Source organism: Xenopus laevis, chromosome 2S (genome assembly GCF_017654675.1).
Source record: "Xenopus laevis strain J_2021 chromosome 2S, Xenopus_laevis_v10.1, whole genome shotgun sequence".
In the NCBI taxonomy this organism is placed as follows: Eukaryota; Metazoa; Chordata; class Amphibia; order Anura; family Pipidae; genus Xenopus; species Xenopus laevis.
Genome location: NC_054374.1, coordinates 127,802,327 through 127,830,182, shown reverse-complemented (window position 1 = coordinate 127,830,182; position 27,856 = coordinate 127,802,327). Strand labels below are relative to the sequence as shown.

At 40.9% G+C, this 27,856-nt stretch overlaps 1 protein-coding gene across 2 annotated transcripts in view; it reads right to left on the bottom strand.

The window, feature by feature from the left end:
* Positions 1 to 1,480: 1,480 nt before the first annotated feature.
* The window catches only part of LOC108709816 (protein Wnt-10b), a 52,353-nt gene continuing 25,977 nt past the window's right edge, over positions 1,481 to 27,856 (bottom strand). For both annotated transcript variants that reach the window (XM_041584369.1, XM_018249999.2), the window contains exons 3-5: positions 10,954 to 11,216; positions 5,939 to 6,315; positions 1,481 to 3,173 (exon numbers count right to left, since the gene is read on the bottom strand). In XM_041584369.1, the coding sequence (XP_041440303.1) occupies positions 2,715 to 3,173; positions 5,939 to 6,315; positions 10,954 to 11,116 (999 nt within the window). In that variant the 5' untranslated portion in view covers positions 11,117 to 11,216 and the 3' untranslated portion in view covers positions 1,481 to 2,714. The remainder of the gene's footprint in view (positions 3,174 to 5,938; positions 6,316 to 10,953; positions 11,217 to 27,856) is intronic.

Below are 27,856 nucleotides of genomic sequence, written 5' to 3'. Positions count from 1 at the left end.
TCATTTCAATGGCAAAATGGGTGTGGCCTCACCTGTTAATTAATGGTGCACTCTTGATGCTTTTCATCAGTGTGAAGCAGAAGTAGTGATTAGTAAATGGCTTGTAGACATAAAAGACCTATACCCCAATACAACACCCTGCCTTGATGTACTGAGTAGGAAACAGTATAATGAGTCAGCTTTTCTCGGTGCCTACCACTTTTATTAACTGATGGGGGGAACATGTTGCTTTCATTGTAAATTGAATATATATTTCATCTTAATTTATTATAGGTATCTCATAGTTGGGGTTATGCAACCAAATGTGGTACATGCTTCCCTACTTGCGACAAGTAACTTGCACATGCACACTAATGGTGTTGTAACTGCTGGTGTGTGCTGCCAGTGACACCATTGTAACTTACATGTAGGGTAACTGCACGTGCCACACATTGTGTATGACACAGCACAACCACATTTAAAGGATTTCTGCTTCAAATAACTTATATGCCAGCTTGAATCATTTCCATATTATAATTTTACTGGTCCTTTTTTAAGGATATAATGTGTCCAATGCGCAGTTTGAAATGTATAGGATGGTGACAATGATGGCTTGAGGGGTTGAAATGAAGACAAGTTGGGTATCATGACCTATACCAGGGGTCCCCAACCTTTTTTAGGCACATTCAAATGTAAAAAGAGTTGGGGAGCAACACAAGCATGAAAAAGTCCCTTGGGGTGCCAAATAAGGTCTATGATTGGCTATTTGGTAGCCCCTTTGTGGACTGGCAGCCTACAAGAGGCTCAACTTGGCACTATACTTCGTTTTTATGCAATTAAAACTTGCTTTCATGCTTGGAATTCAAAAATAAGCACCTGCTTTGAGGACCCTGAGAGCAACATCCAAGGGGTTGGAGAGCAACATGTTGCTCACGAGTTACTGGTTGGGGATCACTGACCTAAACTATACATTGGGGGCTCTCATGCCTTTAGATATACCACAGCTCAGAAGATTCACTTAGCTAGGCTCAAAAGTAAATGTCAGTTATATTATGCAATTATGACATTGCTTTTTTTAATACAGATTCTATTAATCACTGCAATAAAATTCTTCCTGTGTGACATGGCCTTGCCAGGGCCGTAGTGCCCATCGCTACCAGGGGCCATGACTTGCTCATGTATGGCCTTTCATCTGTCCCAGTCACACCACATGCCAAAACCCTAACTATGGTCCATCCAAACCCCACCAACTTCTATAAGCTCTTTAGGGACCTGAGAATTGCATTTTTATGTGTCTTGGGGTCCCCTCTACCTTGGGGCTCCTGACTGCAGTAACCGTGTAAACCCCTGATGGTGGTGGCCCTGATTGCTGGGGTCATACCATATTCAACTTGAGAACTAGCATCAACCAGTTGGAGTCTCTTTTCCTACGGTTAGCTACACTACCACTGTAATGATATTCATTTTGTATATAATGTAAAATATCTAATGACACATTAAAGAATATATGACACAGTTTAATATGCAAAAAAGTTGTGCAGTAACAAATGTCCCCATTGCACTTTAATATATAAAGTTTATATAGACAATATATACATATATACAGACAATACCCATCATGCTATGTGTCTCTTACACGCAGTATGAAGCAACTTTTTAGGTCTTTTTTTAAAACTTATGGGATCCAAAATGCTGGTTCATACTTCTGATTTTCACTTATGTGTTGTTATGTGCATTTGCTGTTTTTGAACGGGCAAGGGTTGTTTTTCAACAGCAAACATAGCTAATTTCAAGATGGTCAGAGTTATTTTTAGATGCGTTAAACTTCATCAAAGTTAAGTATTTTGATAAAGTTGGAATATCCAGATTGTGCAGGTGCTGAATCTTAGATTTGATTGGTATTTGGGTTTGTATTTAAATATGTATAATTTGCTGTTGTTGCCCTTCTGTTGCTTGTGGAAAAAATATCATGAATATCAGGAATATGAACATTGCCACAAATTTTCCCAGGTAAACTGAGCTTAAGCAAAAACATGGAACTCAAGATGTTTTTTTTAATTTAAAAGCAGTAGCTATGCTCCAATTAGTTAAACCCCTTCATCCCTGCAGATGAAAGTTTTGTCTGCAAATAAGTTGTCAGGATGGACAATAGAATGGTTGGAGTAACCCAGCATCTTCTATGAGCTCAGCTATATGTGCACTATGATATGGATCTATAATATATATTCTTTGAATATTGTCTTTTATAGCAGTTTACAAATACTGATCAGAAATACTGCAACACTGTCTTGATATAGAAAAGACTATGTAAGTAGACAACATGATGCTGTGATTAAGCCAAGATTCAGGATAAGTGACTGGATTTAGTGACTATCCCAACATCCAAGCAATAGTTCTAGTAAATAATGGACCAATAAGGAAATACATATGTTCTTTGTTCCTCTGTGTGATTCTGATTTGTAGGATTCTGGAATGTGCTCCACTTTCAGTAGAAGGGCTGACAAATTCTTTCGGTGGAAAGGAAGACGCTTCTGTCTTTCAGATGCAAAATGTTTGATTCCCAGTGCCTGTCGCATATGTCTATGATCAGAACCTCCAGTGCCTCCAGCTCTCTTGGTGAGTCACAATTCATAAAAACGCTGCAAAGAGCTGCATAATCCAGAAGCAATAGAAGAAAATAAATTAATTCCTATACTGAGACATTAAATGTCCAAGAACTGATGTCTGTGACTGATTCACTTGCAAACATTGACCAACTGTGTAACAAGGCATTCTTCACACATCACATAACAGCACCAGTGGAAGCGGCAGTTGCAACGTTCTCGCCGGGTCTGCATCAGTATATTGTGTCCTCGGCCGCAGCAAAGGCTGGCACAGTTGTCCATCTGCTGGCTTGTTTTGTTACACACTCGCCCTTGAGTGCCTAGGGAATCCACTCTGGGATCCTTTTCACAGAAATCCGGAGATTTCTCAAAATACACCAGCTCCCTTTGCAAGCGTTTCTTGTTCAGTCGTGGGTGAAAGGCCCCACTATTCTTGTTTCTCGAGTTAACAAATACAGCCCGCTGCAACTTGTCCCGCATTAGGGTACTAACAGCTCGGAAATCAGGAGTCACGTGCCAGCAAGTCTTGAATTGGCAACTACCAGATGTTCCATGGCACTTGCATCTACGTTTCATGTTCTCTGTCACGGCCTGGGAAAAACAAAGTTCGCTGATAAATTAAAGGAGCGTCTGCTATGAAAATTTACATTATATTACCTATATTAATGATCTTGCTCTACATGAGGGGTAATTTACTACAGACAGGGGGCGGAAGTGCTTACTGAATGAGCACCATGGGTCCTGTCCTTGAGTCCCTTAGGGTAATGCCACATTGGGCTGAAACTCAGGCCAAATGCAGGTCAAGAATCAACCCCAACACTGCAATCTGCCTGCGTCCTCCAACACCTACATTCCCCCCCTTGCCCATCCCTTTTAAATACATCACTGGCAAACATAGGTAGCATTGTAATAATAAATGATCCCATTGATGTCCAAAGAACAACATTTCTGGTGTCATAAATGTCCTTTTATATTATATTACTTTCTGTAATTAAATCTCAAAAACACACAAGAGTCATTAGTATCCTGTAGAATAAATCTTTATAATACACAAGAATAACCTGTAAATTATATCCTTATTAATGGCGCTTAGTGATCACATCAGCCATGACCTGTATAAAAAAAACTTAGGCCCTGTGCCCTTTTATAGTCATAAAACTCTTTAATGACTTCTAATATCCTTATGTTTTGCAATAGGGGGTATATTATTCTCTATATAAACTTTTTATATACAGTAAGTTCTAATAGCTAGTTCTGGTATTGAATTATAGATAGCAGCTTATATATTAAAGGGGTGGTTCACCTTTAAGTTAACTTTGGTATGTTATAGAATGGCTAATTCTAAGCAACTTTTCAATTGATCTTCATTATTTATATTTTATAGTGTTTAAATAATTTGCCTTCTTCTTCTGACTCTTACAGCTTTCAGAAGGGGGCCACTGACCCATATAAAAATAAATGCTCTGCAACAGATGGACTTGAGAGAATTTATGGAACGATTCTCAGCAGGATCGATAGAAGATAAAATTAAATGTGCCCAGATATGGGATCCGTGGCACCCCATCACAGATGAGTGAAACTTCGTTTTTGACTGCCTTCAGTATTGGGGTTTAAATAGACCTGATAATAACCTTGTTTTACTGTGATTTTACGCATATTGGAATTTATGCCATGTACTACCGTAAATTTTTTGCTTTCTTTATTCTTATTTTTTGCTTTTTTTGTTTAGTTACAAGATTCCGTAAAAATTATAGTGCTGATATGTGGTTTATTTGTATGATTAATACCAAACACATGTTTGTATTACATATAACTTTACTGCACAATAAACCTGCAAATTGAAAAAAAAAAAAATGCTCTGTAAGGCTAAACATTTAATGGCAGTGCTAATTTTTATTAGTTATCTTTCTATCCTGACCTCACCTATTCATATTCCCGTATCAATGATATCAATGCATGGTTGCTAGTATAATTTGACCCTTGCAACTAGATTGCTGAAACGGCAAACTGGAGAGCTGCTGAATAAAAATCTAAATAACTCAAAAACCACAAATAATAAAAAATTAAAATCAACTGCAAATTGTCTCAGAATATCACTCTCTACATCATACGAAAAGTTCATTCAAAGATTAACAACCCCTTTAACTGTATTACTTCATTCGAATATGAATACACCTCCCTCATTGTCTAGTCCATTAATTCATGTTAAAACATTATAAGCGATCTTCATACTTATTGCTCCCTTTTCCTACTTCCTCTTCTTCCCTCCTGTGAGTCAAAGTTTGAGGGGCAAATTTACTAAAGGGCGAAGTGGCTAACGCTAGCGAAAATTCGCCAGTGTGATGTAATTTGTTACTTCGCCGATTTACTAACTGGTGCTGACGTAAATTCGCTAGCGTAGTGGACCTACTCTAGCGCTACTTCACACCCTTACGCCAGACGAAGTTGCGCTATGGCGAAGGAACGTAACTACGCTAATTTACTAACTTGTGGATTTTACTGAACATTGCCCCTTGCGCCAGACTTGCCTTCGCCACCTCAGACCAGGCGAAGTGCAATAGAGTAGATAGGGCTTGCTTAGAAAAAAAATTGAAAGTTCCAAAAAGTCCCAAAAAACGCTGGCGTCTTTTACTTTATTAAGGGTGATAGGCTTGAAAAGATCGTAAATTTATTTTGGGGGTACCCTCCTTCCCCCCTACATTTCCTAACATATGGCACCTAAACTATACAGTGGGCACATGTATAGGGCAAAATAACAACTTTATTTTATTTTATAAAGCTTTCCCAGGCTTGTGTAGTGTAATGTATTTGCTGCTACACGTCCATTGTACTTTAACTTGGCGCCATATGCAAATTAGGCATCGCTAGCGTAACTTCGCTTTGCTTGACGTATTAACGGTAGCGCCACTTCGCTACCTTTCCCCTCCCTGAGCACAACTTCGGATTTTAGTGAATTAGCGGCGCCCTGGTGAAACTTCGCCTGGCGAAGTGCAGTGAAGCCAATACTGCCGCAACTTCGAAGGTAACTTAATTTGCCCCTGAAAGTCTAAGTTTCTCTGAGATTATCCCCTGTACAAAATAATAGCTTATCTAGTGGCTTTAATTATATTTACAGTTGTGATATGCGAAAGCCTTTTCCATTAGCCTAAAGCAAAGCATATGGTGCTGTATGGCAGATCTCAGTCAACGATATCAATGCAAATAAGCAGAGGAAGGGTCTTGAAGGGTATTGATGCCTGCATACATTGCTAACTATTTTACAGAAAATATATGGAAGTTCTCTTAATAAAAGTTTGAATGTTACCCATCTGCTATAGGGCAGGCAATGAAATGTTGTTCTCAGTAGTATATCCTACCTGACGTCCCACACGGTTGTTATGAATTCTCATTCTTGCATGAATATCCCTTGGAGACTCCCTGGAGTCTAAAAAGTCTCTGGAGAATTTCTCTCCAAACTCCAGCTCATGCTTGCAGCCTCCCCATTCCCAGGTATCCTGTGGGCTGGGTTCTGGTGTCTCTCGAAGAAGTGGAGTCAGGTCCCTGGGGAGACCCTTGACTTTAGATAGAGCTTGGAGTTGCAGCTGATTCAGCTTCAGTCGTATCTTCTCTTCAGTACCCCGTCTTTTCCACTCACACCCACAGCCCTGAAGCTTGCCTAGGCTACATGCTGTAGCAACTGAATGCATAACACCAGCTGCCAGTAGAGAGAAGGCAAAGGCACTCTCCCGAAATCCTAATAAACAGAAAGGAAAGAATACTTAATAAGTCATGTGCAAGTTGCCCTTTATTTAGCCCTGTTAAAGAGATGAAATCTGTATAGCTTCACAAGAAGTACACTGGCTGCCCATCAATATTAACAATGTAGCCACATTTATATGGTTTTATAAATAAAGTCCCACTAAGTACAGCACTCAACAGGTCTTGTGCAAGCAAAAATAGTCATAAGGTACAGTATATGTTGTCCAGTGTAGTGACGAGTACAGAGATATATAGATTGTGTTCTGGAGCCTAAATAACCACTCGGTAAGCAAATGGTTAAATACATGGGACGCATGGGAACAGTCTATCTATATCTAAAGGAAAATTGACTCACCTTTGAGGGCAGTAATGTTCATTTTTGGACCAAGGAGATGGTTTCAATGGCGTAATTATAGAGGAAGCAGACCCCGTGGTCACAGTAGTTCACATTCCCAGTTATGTAACTTTAAAAAAATAATACCTGCCTCGATGAGCGTCATGGTACCATTGTGACTGGATTATAATTTTAGTCCTACCGGAATCAGTTCAATTAAACCATTGTGATTGGACATTGGTCAATGTATTGGATGTTGGTGTTTGTAATGATGGGGAATTATCTATCACTGATCTGAATTGAAGAAGCTACTGGTATGAGATTAAATGGTTTTAAGATTGCTTGCTTTAGACTTCATTGCTTCATACTGTAAATCTAGACCAGGGATCCCCAACTTTTTTTTACCCATGAGCCACATTGAAATGTAAAAAAAATGTTGGGAGCAACACAAGCATTCAAAAAGTTCTTGGGGGTGACAATTATGGGCTGTGATTGACTATTGGTAGCTTTTATGTGAACTGGTAGTAAAATTGGTTTTATTCAACCAAAACTTGCCTTCAAGCCAGGAATTCAAAAATAAGCACCTGCTTTGAGGCCACTGGGAACAACATCCAAGGGGTTGGTGAGCAATGTGTTTCTCATTAGTCAATTGTTGGGGATCACTGATCTAGACCATTGTTTCTCAAACTGTGAGGCTTGTCTTCTGAAACTTAATATTATGATTTTATCCAATGATAAGAAGTCCCAAACATTTTTATATGTATTGATGTGATTAAAACATACATTCCAGTTGCTCTGGTAACAGGCAGTGTTGCAGCTAGTACCAACCAGGACCCTCTTGCCAAACTTGTTACAAAAGAGTGAGTGGGTGGCAAAGTTTACATTGGGGACCTACTATAGAGCAGTACCCCCCCACACACACAGTTGTGGGGTCTGGTAGTTGCCTTACTGCATGTAGCAATATATGGCAATAACGGGTAAAGGAATATTTGCAGGCACCTGTAACCAAACTCAAATGGAAGCCTTGGTGGAAAAAAAGTTGAACATATCTATACTCAAAAGGCAAGGATGCGGGTGAGGGAATAAAAACTGTACTTAGCAAGTCCTTTAAAATGGTAACAGGCCCATGGAATGTGTTTCTACAATCTTGATTGAAACTGTACCTTGATATATGTTATACTAGATGAAGTTGTACTGATGTAAACCAGTTGAAATATTTTGTACTGAAAATGATGTTTGCATTATTCTCTGTCTATGCATCTGTTTTTGAAAAATAAAAGAGATTTAAAAAAAAAAAAATGGTAACAGGCCATGCAGCTACGTCAAGTAAAATCATGTTATTATGGTGCTACTTGATGGATGGACGATGGCACCAATGGGAAACAAGTACCTTTGCTCTCAACTGACTGATGTAATTTTCACTGTAGGTGCAGGTTCCTACTGGCAACCAATAGCCCCGTGTGCCATCACTCTAAATGGAAAATGGAAATATGAAAAGGCTGAACCTGAAATGGATCATCATGACCCAAATGACATGGAGAGAGTTATATATTGGATTTAAATATTGCTTGAGACTGAAAAGTATATGAAAGGGGAGAATGGGGGGCATAATTAATTTAATTTAATTCTGAATGCTTTCCCTAGAAATGTGTTCAGCAGCCATGCAACATAACACCAGCAAACTATCTAAATGTAACCATTATTTTCCAAAAGCTTTAGCTGGCCTTCAACAATTATAGATCTTCTGTTGCAGCATTTGTGAAATTGAATACATTTTTTAAAATGTCTATCCACAAAGGCCTACAATTAAAGATGCTTGGTTTTTTGAACTTAAACACGTTTACCTCTAGCCAGCAAGCAGGATGCCAAGACTCAATGAAGTTGCTACTTGTAGTTGGGAATTTTCCACCTGATGCAGCTGTGATCAATCTTCTCCCTGGTGCCTTCGACACCCTGAGCTGCAGTTCCCTGCTTTTTTTTGTAACCTGTTTCTTTGGCCCTGATTCAATATGTTGTGAGGCTGTGTCAGTAAATGGAATTAATTGTGAATCTTATCTTCAGCTCTGTCACTATCCTGAATTACAACATCCTGCAATCATTATGGCAGCTCTCATTCATCTATATGTTCTGTGTATCCACCAAGTAACAGCATCATACATTACTGTTGTTCCTTTAGCATTTTATTGCTGCTCTTCTTGAAAAGGAAGCAGAGGAAGTAATCAACGTATTATGCATTAGTAGTTCTGTGAATCGCTGCATCCCACGACTACATTGAACATTATCACAGTTATAATAATTACAGGATTTGGTTCAACCCCAATTCAAGTTAGTGAATGTAAGTACCATTGCTCAGGCCAATTACTTTTGTTGAAGTCAGAAGCAAACTTGCAGTATGAAGCATATTAATAATGGAAGGGCCCAATAAATGATGCATTTACAAATCTCCCTTGTTAATTATATTGCAATTGTGATCAGTTTGCAGGTTAGCAAACCAGACCCAGTGTGGGGTGGCATTAAAAAAAACAATTTATATTGTATTCTAATGGGTTTTTTTGCACAGCTTTATAAATATAATCCTATGTGATGATAGTTATATTAGAGAGTCCTTACATAGCACTGGGTGCACTCTGACGGTTTTCACAGGTGCCAGAGATTTGTTGTGTCCTTAATGCAGCTGTTTGAGGAGAACCACAAACTTGACTGTGAATCAGCTCAAAGTTTTTTCCCTTAGGGAAAGGAAATTCTTGAGTTCATTTTTTTACTGTTTTGTGGCTTTTTAATTGCCTTTCTATTCCGCCTAAAATGTAAAGCTGAAAACCAGTGGTTACTAACGAAGGTTGATTTGGCTCCTTGGAGTTGTAGTACAAGATCATCAAGAGGGCCTCGACTTGCCCATCTATAGATTGTGACACTTTTTCAAGGGTTTCAATGGATTTCTGATCATGTTGGTTTTTCCTCAGGAAGGAAAGAACTTGTGTAAAGCTGAAAAAGCACGTGTGCCACAGCCTCTAAGCTATGAAACCTATAAATCACTTCAAACAGAAGCTTGGTTTTCCAGAGGATGCACTGTGACTCACACTAAACCTGCTTCTGGTTTCTGGGTGGCAGAAATTCTTTTAGCTGGGAATTCATTTGCATTCAGCTTTACTGTGATGTGCCAAGAGTTTTGTGCCAAATTAATCTGAGCTATGTGCATTGAGTATACGTACGTGAGTCCACAGAGCAGCATGAGAGTTTCTATCTGTTTTTACTTGTGTTCTACCATAGACATGAACAATCTAGTGTAATTTCCTCTAAATGGCTGTCCATATGCTCCCAATCACAACACTCTTTGTCAAATTATATACAAAAACACATCTAGTTGTAATTATTTATTATGGTTAAAAGCATGTATTAATGCAGCCCTACACTCTCTAACAAGCTTGTTTGTTACAGCGATTCCAACACTTTGGGGTTAAGGGGTGGTTTGGAACAGTGGAAAGGGGGTTCTCAAGCTGGAGACCAATTAGACTGATATTTGGGGAGAATAGCCATTTGCACTACTAGGTAAACCTCAAAGCTAGTCAAAGGTCAGTAAGGGAGAGATGTGGGAGGAATATGTATTTGGATCTTCAAATAGGACTGAACTGAAAAAGTGTGGCAACTACTGATCTGTTATTTATGATTAATAATCATAGTATATTAAACTGCAGATTAATTTGCTGTTAGATTATTCCAGTCTCAAAAAAGCTATAACTTGGGGATACGTTTTCTCCAGATCTAGTGACCCCTGGTAACTACTCAGAAAAGCAGAGCTTGCTTATTGGTTTCTGAACTTGAGCAGATTTTGTACCTTTTATTAAATTATGTTTTAAACTTGTTGACAGATCAAAAGTGATAGGAATGTGTCGTTATTAGTTAAAACTGCCATCAGCCTAGAGCTGAGCAAAGAGAGACACTTTCTTCCATCGTGGTGGATTGGATGGAATTTTGCCTAGATTTTGCAACCCTTAAAAGGTTTTGAACTGAACAGCCCCTTGAAAACATGGTTTGTTGGCTCAAAACTTGCCAGGTAGCAATCCTAACACTAAGTGATTCAGCCTATTGAAGGATGGTACCACTTTCAGCCCAACATGAGTTATACTAAGGATTCTGCTCTCCCTGCCATCTAGACTGTGTCAGAGCGTTAGTGTAAATACCACAGGCTGGGCTGACAGTGGCTTGCGAGCACATTTACAGCAATGAAGGTTCTGAAGATTCTAACCTAGCAATACTGACATTTGTCCTTATATAACCATTAATGACTTATCTAGTCTTTACCTCTCTTCAGGATGGCACTGTCATGGGGCATTTTACCCGTGGTCTCCAATGTGGAGCAATTCCACCGTTGCCCTTTCAGCTGGTGTTGGCATTCATGGATAGCGATCTGGATTCCCTGCAGAGCTGAGGCTGTGACATCTGGGTTACGCACACACAGACCCATCTGGCGTTTGCTCAAGCCAGGTAATGTCAGACAGACAGTGTTGGGAGTCAGTATAGGGTCATTTGGTAACTTTAGACCCAATATATCGTTGCACAGAACTCTGGGGAGAGAAAAACCAATACAGTAAGCTGAGGAAAGAATCAGAACAAACACCAAATGATACAGTTACTATACATTAGTAACCTGTAATCTATTTCCTTACAATACACAAGAGCCACAAACATCCTGTAAATTGGATCCTTATAAATGATGCTTAGTGATGTCATCAGATAAAATAGGTGCTTAATGATGTTATTTCTCACGTGAAATTGTGTATTATAGTAAATATTAGATTAGAATTAAGGTTCCAATGGTCCTTGTGGCAATAGGGGGTATTTTATTCACATCTTAACATCAGTTATGATCAGTTCTTAATGATGTCATTTGTAAAAACATATCATAATAAATATTGTACCCCCTGTTGTTTAATGGGTGTGTTAGACATTACCTTGGAGTTCCATGTCCTGTATAAAAGCTCTTTTTCCAGCCTTGTCTTTATGTGATCATGGAATTTGTTGGTCACTTATTTAAGAATAGGGGGTACATTATTACCTATGGGGTTTACTGATGCCATCATTTTTATATTGGTGCTTGTCACTTGTGTCACATGAAATTTTCATACAGTTTTATTAAATATGAGCCTGTCAGAAGTTATCTTGAATTTCAATAACCTATGTGAAAGAACCTTGTGCCTTAATAATTTTGTGAAACTCCTCAGGGAATTCTAATATTCTTATATGTTACAATTTAGTTATATTATTCTTCCTAGGGATGCACCAAATCCAGGATTCGGTTCGGGATTCGGCCTTTTTTAGCAGGATTCGGATTCGGCCGAATCCTTCTGCCTGGCCAAACCGAATCCAAACCCTAATTTGCATATGCAAATGGGGAGGGAAATTGTGTGACTTTTTGTCACAAAACAAGGAAGTCAAATCTTTTTCCCCTTCCCATCCCTAATTTGCATATGCAAATTAGGGGTTGGATTCAGTTCGGTAAGGTATTCGAATCCCCTTAATTTACCAATAAATCAGGATGTGAGGGAAGAAGTTGAGGCAAAATCATGCATCAAATCGAATTGTGTGACTTTTTCGATTTGACACCCGAATTATTGGATTATCGAACGAAAATCAGCCTGAAACCCTCAAAGGATCATGAAGACAAGAAACATCTTCAGTTTGTTAAATGGACATCTGCCATCATTTCGACAGCTTTTAGCTGGAGTATTTTCGGATTTGAATTTTCAGCAGCTTTGGAGCATAATAAAAATTGAAAAATTCAAAAACTCGACCAGAAAAAATTGAGGCTTCATAAATAGACCCCTTAGTGTAGTGTAGACAATGGTATGACTAGCTTACTGTTGGAGGCGTGTTTATCAACATTTCAATTTTAAAGGTTTTTAAAGGTTTTTGAAACCACAAATAAACCACCAATGTCATGCAATTTATTAAAAGATCTGAATATGAAAAATACAAATGGAAAACATGTTGGGCAATCTTAATGATATAATATGAAAACCTGTAAAAAATGTTAAAATTACATTTTTGGAAAATTACGGGTCCCATTAGAAAACCTTTTCTTTGCCCCTCTCATATTGCACATCAGTTACCCCCCACCACACACAAAGGTCCTGTTCAGCTACCCAGCAGCCACTGGGTCTGCTAGATCTACTGTCAGAAGTCTGAGTAGAGTAGTTCTTACCAGTTAGTATATACCTCACATTAGGGGGGTTATTTACTAAAACTAGAATTTTTCTCACTTTATTTAAAAATAAATAAATAAATTCAACCAAACTCCCATTCCTGAATCCCCTTAATTTACCAATAAAAGTTCTCAAAAATATTGGTGCGAAGACAATCAATTAGAATCATGCAACTTTTTCGAATTGACACTTGAATAATTTGGATTATCGAACAAAAACCAGCTCAAACAACCCGAAAAACTTTCAAGAACCACAAAGGCATGAATCATGTTTCAAAGGTTAAAGGGACCATCTGCCATTGACTTTCAGTTTTAGCTGGAGTATTTTTGCATTTAGATTGTTAGCAGTTTCAGGTATAATAATTCGTTTTTTTCTCTAAAAATTAGAGTTGTTTCCCATTTAAAACTGTACTAGAAAAATTTTAGTTTTAGTAAATAACACCAAAGTGCTTTTTCTCTTTTAGCAAATGACCTGATGTTGTGTGTGATGTGCTGAATGCAAATACATTATAAGTAGCACTTTGTCTCTTACCTCTATCCAGCTACTCTACATTTGCTGCTTGCATTACAAAATATATGAGCAAAGTACAAGTAGATTTGCCTGCTACAACTTTCATGTGAAAAGCTTGAATCCCACATGGAAACAAGAATGTATTAGAGCGATGATGATGACAAATTCTCTTGACCTGTGTGTTTGGCCTGGTTGTGGTGAATGACCTGTGTCCTTAAAGAACAGTGAATTCTCGTTGGAAACAGGTTACAACATAGTCAAATATATTTAGTAAGCATTTTTTAAAATGATCAGCCCAAAGAACACGGTGATGCCAAAATCAACCCCTGCCGTTAATTAAACTACTTTATAATGAGAAACCAAGTGCTTGGGAACTGTTGTATTGTGTGCTGCTTCATTTTGCTACCCTTTAGCTAGTCCAATAAACATTTAATGTGACATTAAGATACAGTATGTATGAAAGCATGCCTCACATGTCTTAAAGGGCCAAACCTCAGATTACCCAGTTTTACATAATGTAACAACAAAAGGCAGGCAAACTTTAGCTCAAATCAGTTATGTTATATGTATTTTAGTCAACTCGTTTACCAGGGGAACCCTAAAGATACCCCCACCTGTCAATAGATGCAGTGCAGAATTGGCTTCACATATCACTTTCATGCCGAACTCTTGATATGACGTCAACTGCACTTAAAAATTCTTTTCAGTGTAATTGCGTCTGATTTACATTAGAGTGTGAGCACACTTTGGACGAACCGGCTACCGCTCTGTTCAGGACAACTCCCCCTGGCAATCATAACAATGCTGGAATTTAGGGGGAAAACACTACATTGTGGGGAAAAGGCAAGTTGATTGCATTCAAAATTGTACTTTACTCCCAGCACTTGCGCTAATAAATTACCCCTGCCATGTATTCGTTTCCTTGTAGATACAGTGCAATAGTTGAACAACTTTATGACAATAGTAAACCCTACTACATCCTACCTGCATTTATAACCTTTTCCAGTTAAATGCATATGCCCTGTGTCTTACATTGTATATGTCTGTAAGTGGTTAATAAAGGCACATAGCCTGAACAGTGGTTAACAATACATGGGAACTCAGTCTAATAATCAGTGTCGGACTGGAACACCAGGGGCCCACCATAAAAACGTTAGACCATGGGCCCACCAAAAATCTTTAGATCAGGGGCCCACTCTCAGTACTATTTTCTTCCTCACCTCATCCAACCTCTATTCTCCTAGTCTCTTTTCTTTACATACTATAATCTATTAGTCTATTTAGCCTCTTTGTAGGCCACAAAATGACCACAAAATAGGCCCAATATTAAGAAGCATGAGGGCCCACTTACACCTGGGCCCATCATTAGTTTTCCTGGTCTCCCAGGCGGGCCAGTCCGTCACTGCTAATAATTATTCCTTCTCTCTTTTTAGCCATCCCCATGGTCTCAGGAGAAATTAAGATTCCTGAGGAATGGCATATAATTAATACAGGACCTGCAAAATAAGTGCGGTAGGTGAGGGTAGGTGCCCTTCTTAATTTGAAGACTGAGGCTATTTAACTATTTACAAGGAAAATTATAGCTAAAGATACATAATATCTATCTGTTTAGAATAAAATACCTTGTATTGCAAAATATAAGGATATTAGAAGTCACAGAGTGGTTTCATGACCATATTAAAGAAAAAGACTGCAGGCTGAATGCTTGGGTCGTGGATTTTAAATACCCTAATATTGTACAGCAGGAAGGGATATTTCTTAGTACAATTATGGGTTCTATTATCCACAATGTTTGGGACATGGGGGTTTTCCAGATTATGTTTTTTAATTTGTACCTTGAGGCTGCTAATCATCAGGTACAAGGTACTGTTTTAATATCACAGAGAAATACTAAAAGAAAATTGAATTAATTGCTTCTAATGGACTATATGGGAGATGTTCTTCACTGAGTTACCTGAAACCACCAACTCATAGTTGCTCTAAAAATATTTTCCAGGGCCACTTTGTCTCTAGCCATATGCCCAGTGGCTTAACTAGACATTACTGGGCTCCACAGCAAATCATTTTTCAGGCCCCCAAAAGTCTAGAGGTTGACCTGTTTTACCAATATTTATTGAAATTGTTTATGGATTAGGGCCTCATGGGGCCCCTGTAGCTCCTGGGCCCCCCTGCAGCCACAGGGTCTGCTTCCTCTATAGTTACTCCCCTGCATTTGCGCCATACCATAATACTGGGAATAGTCTATCTATCTATTATCTATCTATCTATCTATCTATCTATCTATCTATCTATCTATCTATCTATCTATCTATCTATCTATCATCTATCTATCTATCTATCTATCTATCTATCTATCTATCTATCTATCTATCTATCTGTCTATCATCTATCTATCTGTCATCTATATCTATAATAACAAACTTTGTTGCAATGCAAGTGTGATTGCAGCTCAGTTATTCACTATGTTTGTATTTTCTCAAGTGCCCCATTTTAAGGTGATTTTTGGAACCTCAGTGGGATATGCGTAAGTGCCAAGAAGTGCCCCACAATCCCAGAAGAAGCAGCTGAACAAGTAAAATGAATCTGAACCTGCCAACTCAACTGTACTTGTGCTGCTTTCCCACCTAAGGCGCACAGTTTTGATGGAACAGTGCCAATAAGACAGCATGTACCTCTGTAAATCACACAATACAGCTTTAGTTCCATCATCAAGAAGAAGTACACAAATGCTTGTTTCATCTGGTGACTCACAGCAGTATATTTGGGAAAAGATAAACACAGAATTGCAAATGAACAAAAAACATGAATGCATTTAAGAGTATCTTTGTGGGACTTTGTATGTCACAGGCTTGCTAAGGATGCTGGGGCCTACTGTATGTGCACAAAGGTGCATAACTACAGAGGAAGCAGACCCTGCGGCTGCTGGGGGCCCCAGGAGGTATAGGGGCCCCATAAGGCCCTAATTCAAATTCAATTTTAATAAATTGGTAAAACAGTGTCAGGGGGCCTAACGGCTCCCAGCGGGAGTAGTCTGTACCAAGGAGGAAGCTAAAGGGTTAAAGTCCAAGTTCCAAGTCCAAGCAGGCAGACCCTGCCTGAAAGTCAATATTCAGGCAGGGTCAAAGTCCAGAAATCAGTTCAACAGGAATTATAAAGCACTCAGGAATGTTCAAAACAAAACCTATAATTGGGCATTGAACCCATGACCTGGAAGAGCTTTTATCATGAATTGTCGTGCCAGGCACGTGATGTCATCGTGCCTGGGTCAGGACTCCAGCGTCACTGTCCCCACATGTTGGCAATGGGCGCCACCATCTTGGATGTGACGCTGGAGAGGACAGAGGCGCTGAACGGAACGGACGCGCCGAGCAGTCCTGACAGACAGGTCAACCTTTAGACATTTTGGGGGCCTGAAAAATAATTTGCTATGGGGCCCAATAATATCTTGTTACTCGACTGTATGCACAACAGCCTATCCTTGCTGCTGTTCTCTCATCCTGGCAAAATTCAGATATATGCTGCTTTTGCTGAGCCAGAAAAACAAATCTGGATGTTAGTTTCATTAGACTTGAAATGCAGGACAGGGCCTGTTGCATACACAGGCAATAAATAAAAATAAAACTGCATGGGGCAAATTCACTAACATTCGTAGTTTCGCCAGGCGCAACTTCGCCGCACTTCGCCGCACTTCGCCAGGCGTAGTTTCGCCAGCGCTCCGCAAATTCACTAAAATCCGAAGTTGCGCTCAGGGGTAGCGTAAGGTTGCGAAGTTGCGCTAGCGTTGATTCGCTATGTAAAGCGAAGTTACGCTAGCGAAGGCTAATTTGCATAGGATGCCAAATTCAAATTTCAATGGAGGAAAACGTTTCAGCACTACAAATGCCAAGAAAACCTTCAAATCATCAAATAAAAAATTTATTTTGCCCTACACATGTGCCCATTGTATAGGTAAGTTGCCATGAGTCAGGAAATGTAGGGGGGAAGGAGGGGAGCCCCAAAAAATTTTTCGATCTTTTTCAGCCTATCACCCATAATGTAGAAAACACGCCAGCGTTTTTTGGGACTTAGAAAAAATTTTGCCTTTTTTTGAAACAATCCCTATCTACTCTATTGCGCTTCACCAGGTCTGAGGTGGCGAAGGAAGTCTAGCGTAAAAGGTAGCGTTCAGTACACTGCGCGCGTTAGTGAATTTGCGTAGTTACATCGCTAGCGAAACTTCGCCTGGTGTAAGGGTGCGAAGTAACACTAGCGAAACTACGCCAGCGTTCGTTAGTGAATTTGCGCAGTAACGAAAATGCCAAATGCTAGCGAATTAACGCTAGCGTTCGGCGCTTCGGCGCTTAGTGAATTTGCCCCCATGTGTGAAGAATAAGATATTCCATTGACTGCTCTTTTGTAATTTAAGTGGAGCTCTGGTATCTGTACAAACTGAATTGGAAGTGCTTGTATTAAATTCAATTTATTTTATGTATATATGAAGATGTATGAAGGGAACATGAAAAATGAGACTTTAGGCACTAAACATGAAAAGTATTTTAGAGAGGGATGGGAAGGCTTTTATTCTGCAAATGTATATGTACCTCCAAGCACCTAAAAGATTTAAGACCCTTTCTGCAAGTTAGATTTATAGCTCTACATGCAGTATCCAGCTGTAGCTATCTGTGCTAATAAACTCCAGATCTCAGCTGCAAGCACGAGTTATATGTCTCTTCCCCACTTCTTTCTCACTATTTTAAAGAGATATTCTAAAATGCATCTGACTGTATTTAATTTACAGTTATTCGGTCACATGTTAGCTCTACTCACTTTAACTTTATGGGTTGCAAATAGTGCTCCTGCCATGAGGCAAGATGAGAATCATTATTTGGCAGCAATGTACAGCAGGATACAAAAAAGAGCACACATTTTTTTCAACCAGAAATGCACTTCTTCTGGTGCTGAGAGAGCAATTATGGCATCAGAAAAGACCAACCCAGGCAGCAAGGGGAGCATGATCATCCCTTGTGGGGATGACCATGCTCCCTGGTCTTATTGTCCAAATCCTTTCTTACTAGGAAGTAGGAATTCTGATGAATGATAGTGCTCAGTGCTGTTGCTGAGCCCCATTGAACACAAAGGTGTTCAGCTGCTCAAAGCAAAAACATTCTGATGTCTGGCATTGGTATGAGCTTTGGTAAAAGTGTTCCTGACAGTCAAACATAATAAATGTAAAAAATCCAAGTTTAATAAATCACAAAATATATGTGTTGGGAATTCATTTGGATGTTGGAAATTAGTGATGTGCAGGCTGGCTCTTAACCTGCGTGTTGGGCTGGTTTGGGCCGACATAGTATTTCAGGGTCGCCCTACTCTCCCGGCTTCTGCCACCACCAGCCTCTATTTATCGGGTCATGCATGTCCTGCCCCCTTTTATGATGTCAGAGATGGGTGGGTTGGTCATGGGTCGATAAATAGACAAGCCTTGCTGGGTTAGGGGCAGATGGGTTAGGGTTCGGGTTGACTTTTTGTTGACCTGCACATCACTATTGCATTTCATAAAGCTCAAGGTAAAGTGATCATAACATGACATTTTTTATAATGTCAACGAGGTATTATCAGGGAATTGTACTCTCTTAGTGCACCTCCATGGCATCCTGTGCAGTAGTCTAGTTAGTACTGTATGTAGTCAGGGCTATCTTTACAATATATTCCTTAGGAGGATATTCATTTGAGGCTGCAGCTATTTTTCTGGTCTATCTATGCTATACATGTGCTAGTGTTAGGGTGAGATTTATAGAGTTATGTCATGTAAGCAATGACAGGATCCTTCCTCTACCGTTACAGAGACACTGGGGCTCATTTATTAAAGCAACGCAGCGCATAAGTGGACGCAAAAGATTGTCTGCGCCATCACAAACGTGATCGCTAATATATTTGCGTGATATTGCGCATAACACAGAGCTTTTGCGATGGTTTTGTTTATGCGCATTGCGCAAAAGATTGGGCATTTATGTCGCAAACGATGCCGTGGTTGTTAGGGGCGTGGCTGTGGGCGTGGCTACAATGCGCTTGCACTGCGGCCGTCGCAGATTTGCGTCTGTATATGTGCAAAACTGCACCCGGGCAACAGCACCACAATTTTTACGACTGCCTCTTCGTGGCGTAATAGTAACGCTCTTCAAAATGCGCATTCCTGCCCAGCTGCGCTAGTATATTCACATTTTTGCGTTTCATGTTGCTTAAAAGAGAATTTTATATATGTGTGCAGAGCCACAGTGCTAAACTGGGTTCTGGCAAATACAATGGGGCTGCTGTTGGTGGGGATGTTTGTTAACTCAAAGTTAACTCAAAGATGAACAACCCCTGTAAAGTGCATATTAACCACGCCTTCCACCCAACATGTTTATATTGACCAAGGTTCCTTTAAGGGTATCAGGTAGGCTAAACACCTTTGCAACCAAACAAATATTAGCACAGAAACAAATGCAGATGCGTCTAAGTGAACGCAATATGCGCAATATGTGACGCAACTAATTAAAGCAGCGCATTCATACATGAGCACAACTAATCCTTACCTTTGCGGTATCTTCCTGTGCGCACAATTTATTATAAGCACTGCGACAGCTGATACGCAGTTTCACACGTCGCACCTGTCTGTGTCTACATTAGCGCACAAATTGCACTGTTAAGGTATCGTGCACTACATTATTAAATACTCGCATGCGCTGGGCAAATGTAAGGCCACTGCGCTCTTTTTAGCGCTGTGCTGCGTTAATAAATGAGCCCCACTGACTTATAAGCAGCTTCAGTATATACATTTTTGAAAAATGGCTCATTCCTAAAGTTTAATGGGCATTAAAAATGATTTTGCTGTGAAGCCCAGTAACTATTAGTTATACCATTGAGCCACTCGCACCGCTCTATTTTTATAATACAAAACCTTATTGGACCTCGATTACATAGGGAATACCCCCAATATAATATTCTAAGAATAGTAATGTCACTGAAATGTTTTATGACCATATATAGTTATTGGAACTGCAAGGTGATAAAATATTTCTTATAATACACATATTTCTGTCAGTCATGTGATGCAATTATCACTGTACTTGATGATTTCATCAGGCAACTTTTGAGGATATTTATACAGTGATGTATGTCGTTTGTGCTTTCTATTCATAATGAGGGTGGTTTATATGCTTCTAATGGAGTAGTGTAATAATGGAGTACTGCAAAAATCTTTGCACCTATTATTAAATTAACTCCCAAAGGGACCAGGACTGGCGCTTTTCAAACAGAACCCGAGTTGCTAAATAGCAGAGCTGTGTCCAAAGTTTAGAGTGCTCAGGACAAGTTCCCTTCCGTCATCTGCCTCCTGATCGTCACTTAACCACCAAGAACAACTCTTTTGCAACTTGCCTTCTCACTGATGTGCAAGCTTGGAGTTACAGAATGCAGAATAGGTATGTGAATAAGGTGGTAGGACCTCTCCATCATTGTGCCTCTGGCACATGCCTCTTCAGCCTACCCCTAGTTCTGGCCCTGCTGAAGAGTAAAATGCTGAAAAACGCCTAATGTGCCACTGAACACACACAACTGTTTCACATTCACTAATATAAACACTGTCCAACTGGAGGTCCACGGGCAGTATGTGACCACTCAAGAAATTTTTATGTCCCGAGAATACCCAAGATCTCCATAGACCTCTACAAACAACACCAATGTTTTACAATAAGCTTTTCTCCAAATAAAATAAAGCTTAACTGGTCCATGGCATGGCATGTTCCTATGACAGAAAATAGTGCTATCAGTTGGGAATTGATAGCAAATATTCACCTAATAACACTAGTGTCTGCTTAACATTTCTTTAAATAATTAGATTTATACAGATACAGTGACACTTCAGTCTCTATAAGAAATATGAATACTAGTACAGGCTAGTGTTCACTGTTTATGTTTACGGCTTATGTTGCTTGTGGAGAGAGATTAGTCGCTGGGTGTTGTAGTTGGCAAGGCCAAAATGGACTGTTGCCCCTTAGAAAACAATTATACCTCTTTGGAATTCACTACAGGCAGCAAATACTAATGCCCAGCACATGGGTGTCAGCAGAAGTGGGCAAGAGGGGGCTGTTGTCCCACCCTGACTTCTCCAGCCAGTTCCAAGAGATTGTTTGTACATTTAGTTCCCAAGAACACAAAACATTTTTTATACTTCCCACCCAAAGGCAAGCCTTAATTATGTTATCTCCTGTATTGTCATGAATAGGTTCATCTTCAGTGGGATGCTACCCTATGTGAGATTAGCTTACTTGCCCCCCACTGGAAATTTTTCTGCGAACACCCATGGCCCAGCATAACATTGGCCAAAGCTGAAAGTCTCTCCTGAGACAGCCATTCTGGCAAAGTGTATACAAACCTGTAAACACAATACACACTGTTCTATTCTATTTTAATTACCAGAGATAGATGGAAATATATAAGCACTTCTTTTAAATATATTTAAATGTTAAGTGTGTAAAGACTGCTTGTACTGTTTGCTTTCAGGAAAAGGTCATTTCTGGTCCCTTATCTTGCCCTGGGTGGGGACAGAAGCCTCGGCCTTCCTCAGAAACTCTGTGGGATGCTCCCTGCAGGGTGGGAATATATTTGTCTTCACTTCAGATCTGATCCTCAGCAGTTTCACTCTTGCTGAAGGAGGGGCAGGAAAACAGAGCTATGAGCCAAGGGACCCAGCGACAGATCAAAACATGTCCATGCTGAAGGGAAAATAATTTGTGTTTTATAACCTCAGTAATAAAGGCAAACTTTTTGCAAAACAGGAAATAAAATGCAATAAAGCTGTATTTACATATATATTAAACCAATTCTAACAAAAAGACTTTTATGCCATAAAATGGGCTCGATTTCCAAGCATTAAAGGGGCAACACAAGTGTGATAAAGGCTTGGGCTGAAGATACTTCTTGCCTTGTTTCCATCACAAAATGTCTATGATTTATAGAGTTGAAGAGATACTGTCATGGGAAGACGAAATGCATCAGTTAATAATGCTGCTCCAGCAGATTTCTGCACTGAAAACTGTTTTTTAAAAGAGCAAATTTTTTTATATTTAATTTTGAAATCTGTCATGGGGCTAGATTTAATGTCAGTTTCCTATGTGTCCCCAGTCATGTGATTTGTGCTCTGACAAAGTTCAGTCACTCTTTACTGCTGTACTGCAAGTTGGAGTGATATCAGGGGCAATCCTTGCCACTTTGCAGCCTAAGACGACTTGCAGCTGGCGCCAGGGAGGTCTGGGACGCTGGCACAAAGAAGAGCCATTGCACTCCCTGCACTAGAAGAGCCAAATTTCCTGTTTGGAAACCAGAAATTTGGCTCCAAAAGTTACCAGGAGTGGTATTTTTTGACACCTCTGGTCACCAGTGGGGCTCTGCCGCCTGAGATGAGTTTCTCAAATAGCCTAACTGCAAAATAAATCAACCATGCTGATTGTCAGTTGGACTCTGGAATCAGCTTGTTAGACCAAGTTAAATCAGTCTGGGACTATTTCCTATTATGATGAATGAGTGAGCAGCAAAAAAAAGTTACTTTAACAGTAAATATTAACAATGATAAAATAAACTAAGACTGTGATAAAACAACCTTTTTTACCCACCAACTATGGGACGAATGGATTACGGTACTTTGTAATGTTTTGATGATTTCCTATAATTCCTAAACTTAACTTTATAATAGCCTAGAGCACACTGAGCACGTGCAATGTGTAAGGAAATCTGTTTTACCTGGGATTGGGGGTGCTGTAAGTCGGCCGCGGGGACGCCCGCCACGCCGGCCGCGGGGACGCCCGCCTCGTGGTTCCACCATCTTGCCTCCTTAGGACGCGCGCGCCCGCGTCTCGTTTCCTTTATTTTGACGCGGACGCGCGCGCGTCGATCCTGACGCGTGTGCGTCGATTTTGGCGCGAAAACCTTGGCGTCCAAACAGGGTATAAATAGGCCACTTCCACTCCCAGCAAACTGCCCGTGATAGAACTTGTTTCTGGTGCTCTGTTCTGAAGCCTTGTGCTATTTTGCCTGTTTGAATCTGATTATCCGTGTTTGACCCAGCCTGTACCTTGACCATCCTGAATTCTGTATCCTGACCTGTGCCTGATATCCGACTACTCTTCTGCTTGTACCCTTCCTGCTTGATACCCGGTTTTGACCCTTGCCTGCCTGACGACCCTTGCTTTCTGCCTGCCACGACCCAGCCTGTCTGACGATCCTTCTGCCTTATCCTTGTCTGTTACCGTGATCCTCGGTCCCAAAGACTCTAGCTACCAGCCGTGCCCCATTGCCTGCCAGAACACTTGCTTGAACCTCTCGTAAGACCAGGTGGCACCCGATTAGGCTGAGGGCTCCTCCCGAAGCTCAAAGGTGGTCACACCACTGGTGAAGCTTAGCTCAGAACCAGGATTCGAGCACTTGTTCTGGTGTTGGGTGCCGGCCGTGGCATTATCACGGGCCATGGAGGACGACGATCACACCGAAGCTGCTGCCGCTGCTCCACTTCCATCTTCTTCCGAGCTGTTGCTAACTACGCTGCTGGAACGCATGGAGGAGCAGGAGCAAAAGCAGAACTATCTACTCCAGGGGTTTCATAACCTAACACGCCAGCTGGAACCCTCGCAGCAGCCAGCCAGTTCTGTTCCTACTCCTTCAGTGGGTTCCCTGCCTGATAGGGGTGCTGTATTCAGACCTCAGGAACCCAAGATTGCATTTCCGGCCAAGTTTGGTGGGGACAGAACCCAGTTTTTTGTTTTTCAAGAAGCCTGTAAGCTGTACCTCAGCTTTTTCCCCCACTCATTTCCCTCTGACGAGGAAAAGGTCAGGTTCGTAATGACCCTATTAGTGGGTGACCCCCAAGTCTGGGCACTTAGATTGCCAGCCACCGACCCTGCCCGTTTCTCTTTAGATATTTTCTTCCGCTCTATGGCCATTCTTTACGATGACCCGGATCGCGCCTCTTCGGCCGATTCCGCTATTCGCAAACTACGCCAGGGTAAACGGGAGGTGGAAATTTACTGCACAGAGTTTCGTAGGTGGGCGGTGGAGACTGGCTGGAACGATGCAGCTCTAAGGAGCCAGTTTCGCATCGGTCTAGCCAAATCTGTCAAAGACAGCCTGGTCAATTACCCCCTATCTACCAGTCTGGATGACCTTATGTCTCTGGTTATCCAGGTAGATAGGAGACAGAGGGAAAATCGGGAGGAACAGGGTACTTCTTCTTTGTATAAGCATAATTTTAGTGCTAAGTTGTCAAACCCCTCTGTGTCTCAACCTCAGGAGGAGCCTATGCAGCTGGGCATCTTTCACCTCTCTCCTGAGGAAAAGGCACGGAGGCGGTCTCTTGGGTTGTGTTTGTATTGTGGGGAGAAGGGTCACTTCCTCAATCAATGTTCCAAGAGGCCGGGAAACGCTCTAGCCTAAATGGAGAAGGGGAGCTCCATTTGGGTGCAGGCGTTTCCTCTCCCCAATCTGCCTCCAAGGTCCTATTATCTGTTAAATTAACCTGGCCTACGGGCACTGTTAAATTGTCAGCCTTCATTGATTCTGGGGCGGAGGGTAATTTCTTGGACGCAGCATTCGCTGCTAAAAATAAAATTCCTTTGGTTGCCCTCAATCCTCCTTTGAGAATTCTGGCTGTCGATAAAAGACCCTTGGGATCAGGGGTGGTTTCCCAAAAGACCACAAATCTTTCCATGTGTGCAAATGATCTACACTGTGAGGAGATAGCTCTATACCTCATTGAGGGAGCTTCCTCTCCTCTTATTCTTGGTTTACCATGGCTCCAGAGGCATAACCCTCTGATAGACTGGGTTTCTAAGGGGGTGACTCAATGGGGTACAGGATGTAGTGGGGTTTGTTTTCCCTCTGTAGTAGCCACTACTTCTTTTGAGGGGTTACCCACAGCATATTCTGTTTTTTCTGATGTTTTCTCCAAAAAAGCAGCTGAGACCTTACCTCCGCATCGGCAGTATGACTGTCCTATTGATTTAGTTCCTGGGTCAATTCCTCCACGTGGTAGAACCTACCCTCTTTCATTGCCCGAAGCCCAGGCAATGAAAGAGTATATACAAGAAAATCTTGACAGGGGCTTCATTAGGCCCTCCTGTTCCCCTGCGGGGGCAGGGTTCTTTTTTGTGGGTAAGAAAGACGGTGGTTTACGCCCCTGTATTGATTACAGGGGGCTTAACAAAATCACTGTAAAAAATCGCTACCCCTTACCATTAATCTCCGAACTATTTGACCAGGTCAAGGATGCTAAGATCTTCTCCAAGCTTGACTTGAGGGGTGCCTATAACCTCATTCGGATCAGGGAGGGGGATGAGTGGAAAACGGCTTTTAATACTAGGGATGGCCACTACGAGTACCTTGTTATGCCGTTTGGTCTATGTAACGCCCCAGCAGTGTTTCAGGAGTTTGTCAATGACATCTTTCGGGACCTGCTGGGGATATACGTAGTGGTCTACCTAGATGACATCCTCATCTTCTCTGCCAATCTGTCTGATCATCGTCTTCATGTTTGTGAGGTATTGCGTAGGCTTAGAGCTAATAACCTGTATGCAAAATTGGAAAAATGTATTTTTGAGGTTGCTTCCGTACAGTTCTTGGGATTTAATATTTCTTCCAAGGGTCTCGAAATGGATCCAGACAAAGTAAGAGCTGTCCTGGAGTGGACCCAACCATATTCTTTACGTGCAACCCAAAGGTTCCTAGGTTTTGCCAACTATTATAGGCAATTCATTAAAAATTTTTCACTTATTGTGGCTCCTATCACAAATCTTACTAAAAAAGGTGCTGACCCCAGTATGTGGCCTCCGGAAGCTATCCAAGCTTTCGAGTTCCTCAAAAGGGAGTTTAGTTCTGCCCCAATCCTCCGCCATCCCGATACAACACTACCTTTTATAGTTGAGGTAGATGCTTCTGAGGTGGGAGCAGGGGCAATTCTCTCTCAAAGGCACCCGACTACTAATAGGTTACATCCCTGTGCATTTTTCTCTAGAAAATTTCTTCCTGCAGAGGCAAATTATGACATAGGGAATAGAGAACTATTAGCTGTCAAGTGGGCCTTTGAAGAATGGCGGCATCTATTAGAAGGGGCTAAACACCAGGTTACGGTCTACACTGACCATAAAAATCTGTTGTATATTGAGTCAGCAAAGCGTCTAAATCCCAGACAGGCAAGGTGGGCTTTGTTCTTTTCTAGGTTTAACTTTACCTTGACGTTTAGGCCTGGTACAAAGAACGTCAAGGCAGATGCTCTTTCCAGAAGCTTTGACTCAATATATTCTGAAACTGATGACTGTAGTACAATTATTCCGGGTGAAGTCATTGTGGCTACTTTGGAATCTGACCTCTCTTCTTTGTTATCCCCTGTTCAGACAGACGCTCCCTCTAACACTCCTGTTGGGAGATTTTTTGTTCCTGAAGATCTTAGAGAACAGGTTCTAAGAGAGGTTCATGATTCCAAGATGGCAGGACATCCTGGTGTAAGTAAAACTATTTCATTACTTACTCGAAGTGCTTGGTGGCCGACCTGTAAACAAGATGTTAAATCTTTTGTGGATTCTTGTCCTGTCTGCCAACGCTCCAAGACTTCTAGAAATTTGTCCCAAGGGTTACTGATTCCCCTCCCTATTCCTGAAAGACCATGGACCCATCTTTCTATGGATTTTATTGTGGAGTTGCCTGTGTCCCAGGGGAAAACAGTAATTTGGGTGGTGGTGGATAGATTCAGTAAGATGGGTCATTTTATTGCTCTTTCCCACCTCCCATCTGCCAAAACTTTGTCCGAACTTTTTATTCAACATATATTTAAGTTGCATGGGTTTCCCAGTAATATTGTTTCAGACAGAGGTGTTCAATTTATCTCTAAGTTCTGGCGCGCATTTTGCTCGTTAGTGGGGATCGATCTTTCTTTTTCAACCGCCTATCACCCACAAACCAATGGGCAAACCGAAAGAGTGAACCAGTCTTTAGAGCAATTTTTAAGATGTTTTGTGTCCGAAAATCAATCTTCCTGGGCAGAACTGTTACCCTGGGCAGAATTTGCCTACAATAACGCTACCCACTCCTCCACTGGGGAGTCTCCATTTTTTGTTGTTAATGGGTTACACCCAAAAGCCTTTTCCTTCTCTAATTCTGGTTCTTCTGTCCCTTCCGCTAATTCCTCTGTCGAACAATTTTCCTTGATTTGGTCCCAGGTACATGATTCCTTGTCTACTGCTACTTCTGCTCAGAAAAGGGCTGCTGATAAAAGACGTAGAGAAGCACCCCAGTATAAAGTGGGAGACTTGGTGTGGCTCTCTACCAAAAACATCAAGCTAAAGGTTCCTTCCCTTAAGCTGGGTCCCCGTTTCATTGGTCCTTACCCCATCACTACTGTTATCAACCCTTCGTCTGTTCGCCTTAAATTGCCTGTTAATTTCAAGATTTCTGATTCTTTTCATGTTTCTTTACTTAAACCTGCCGCT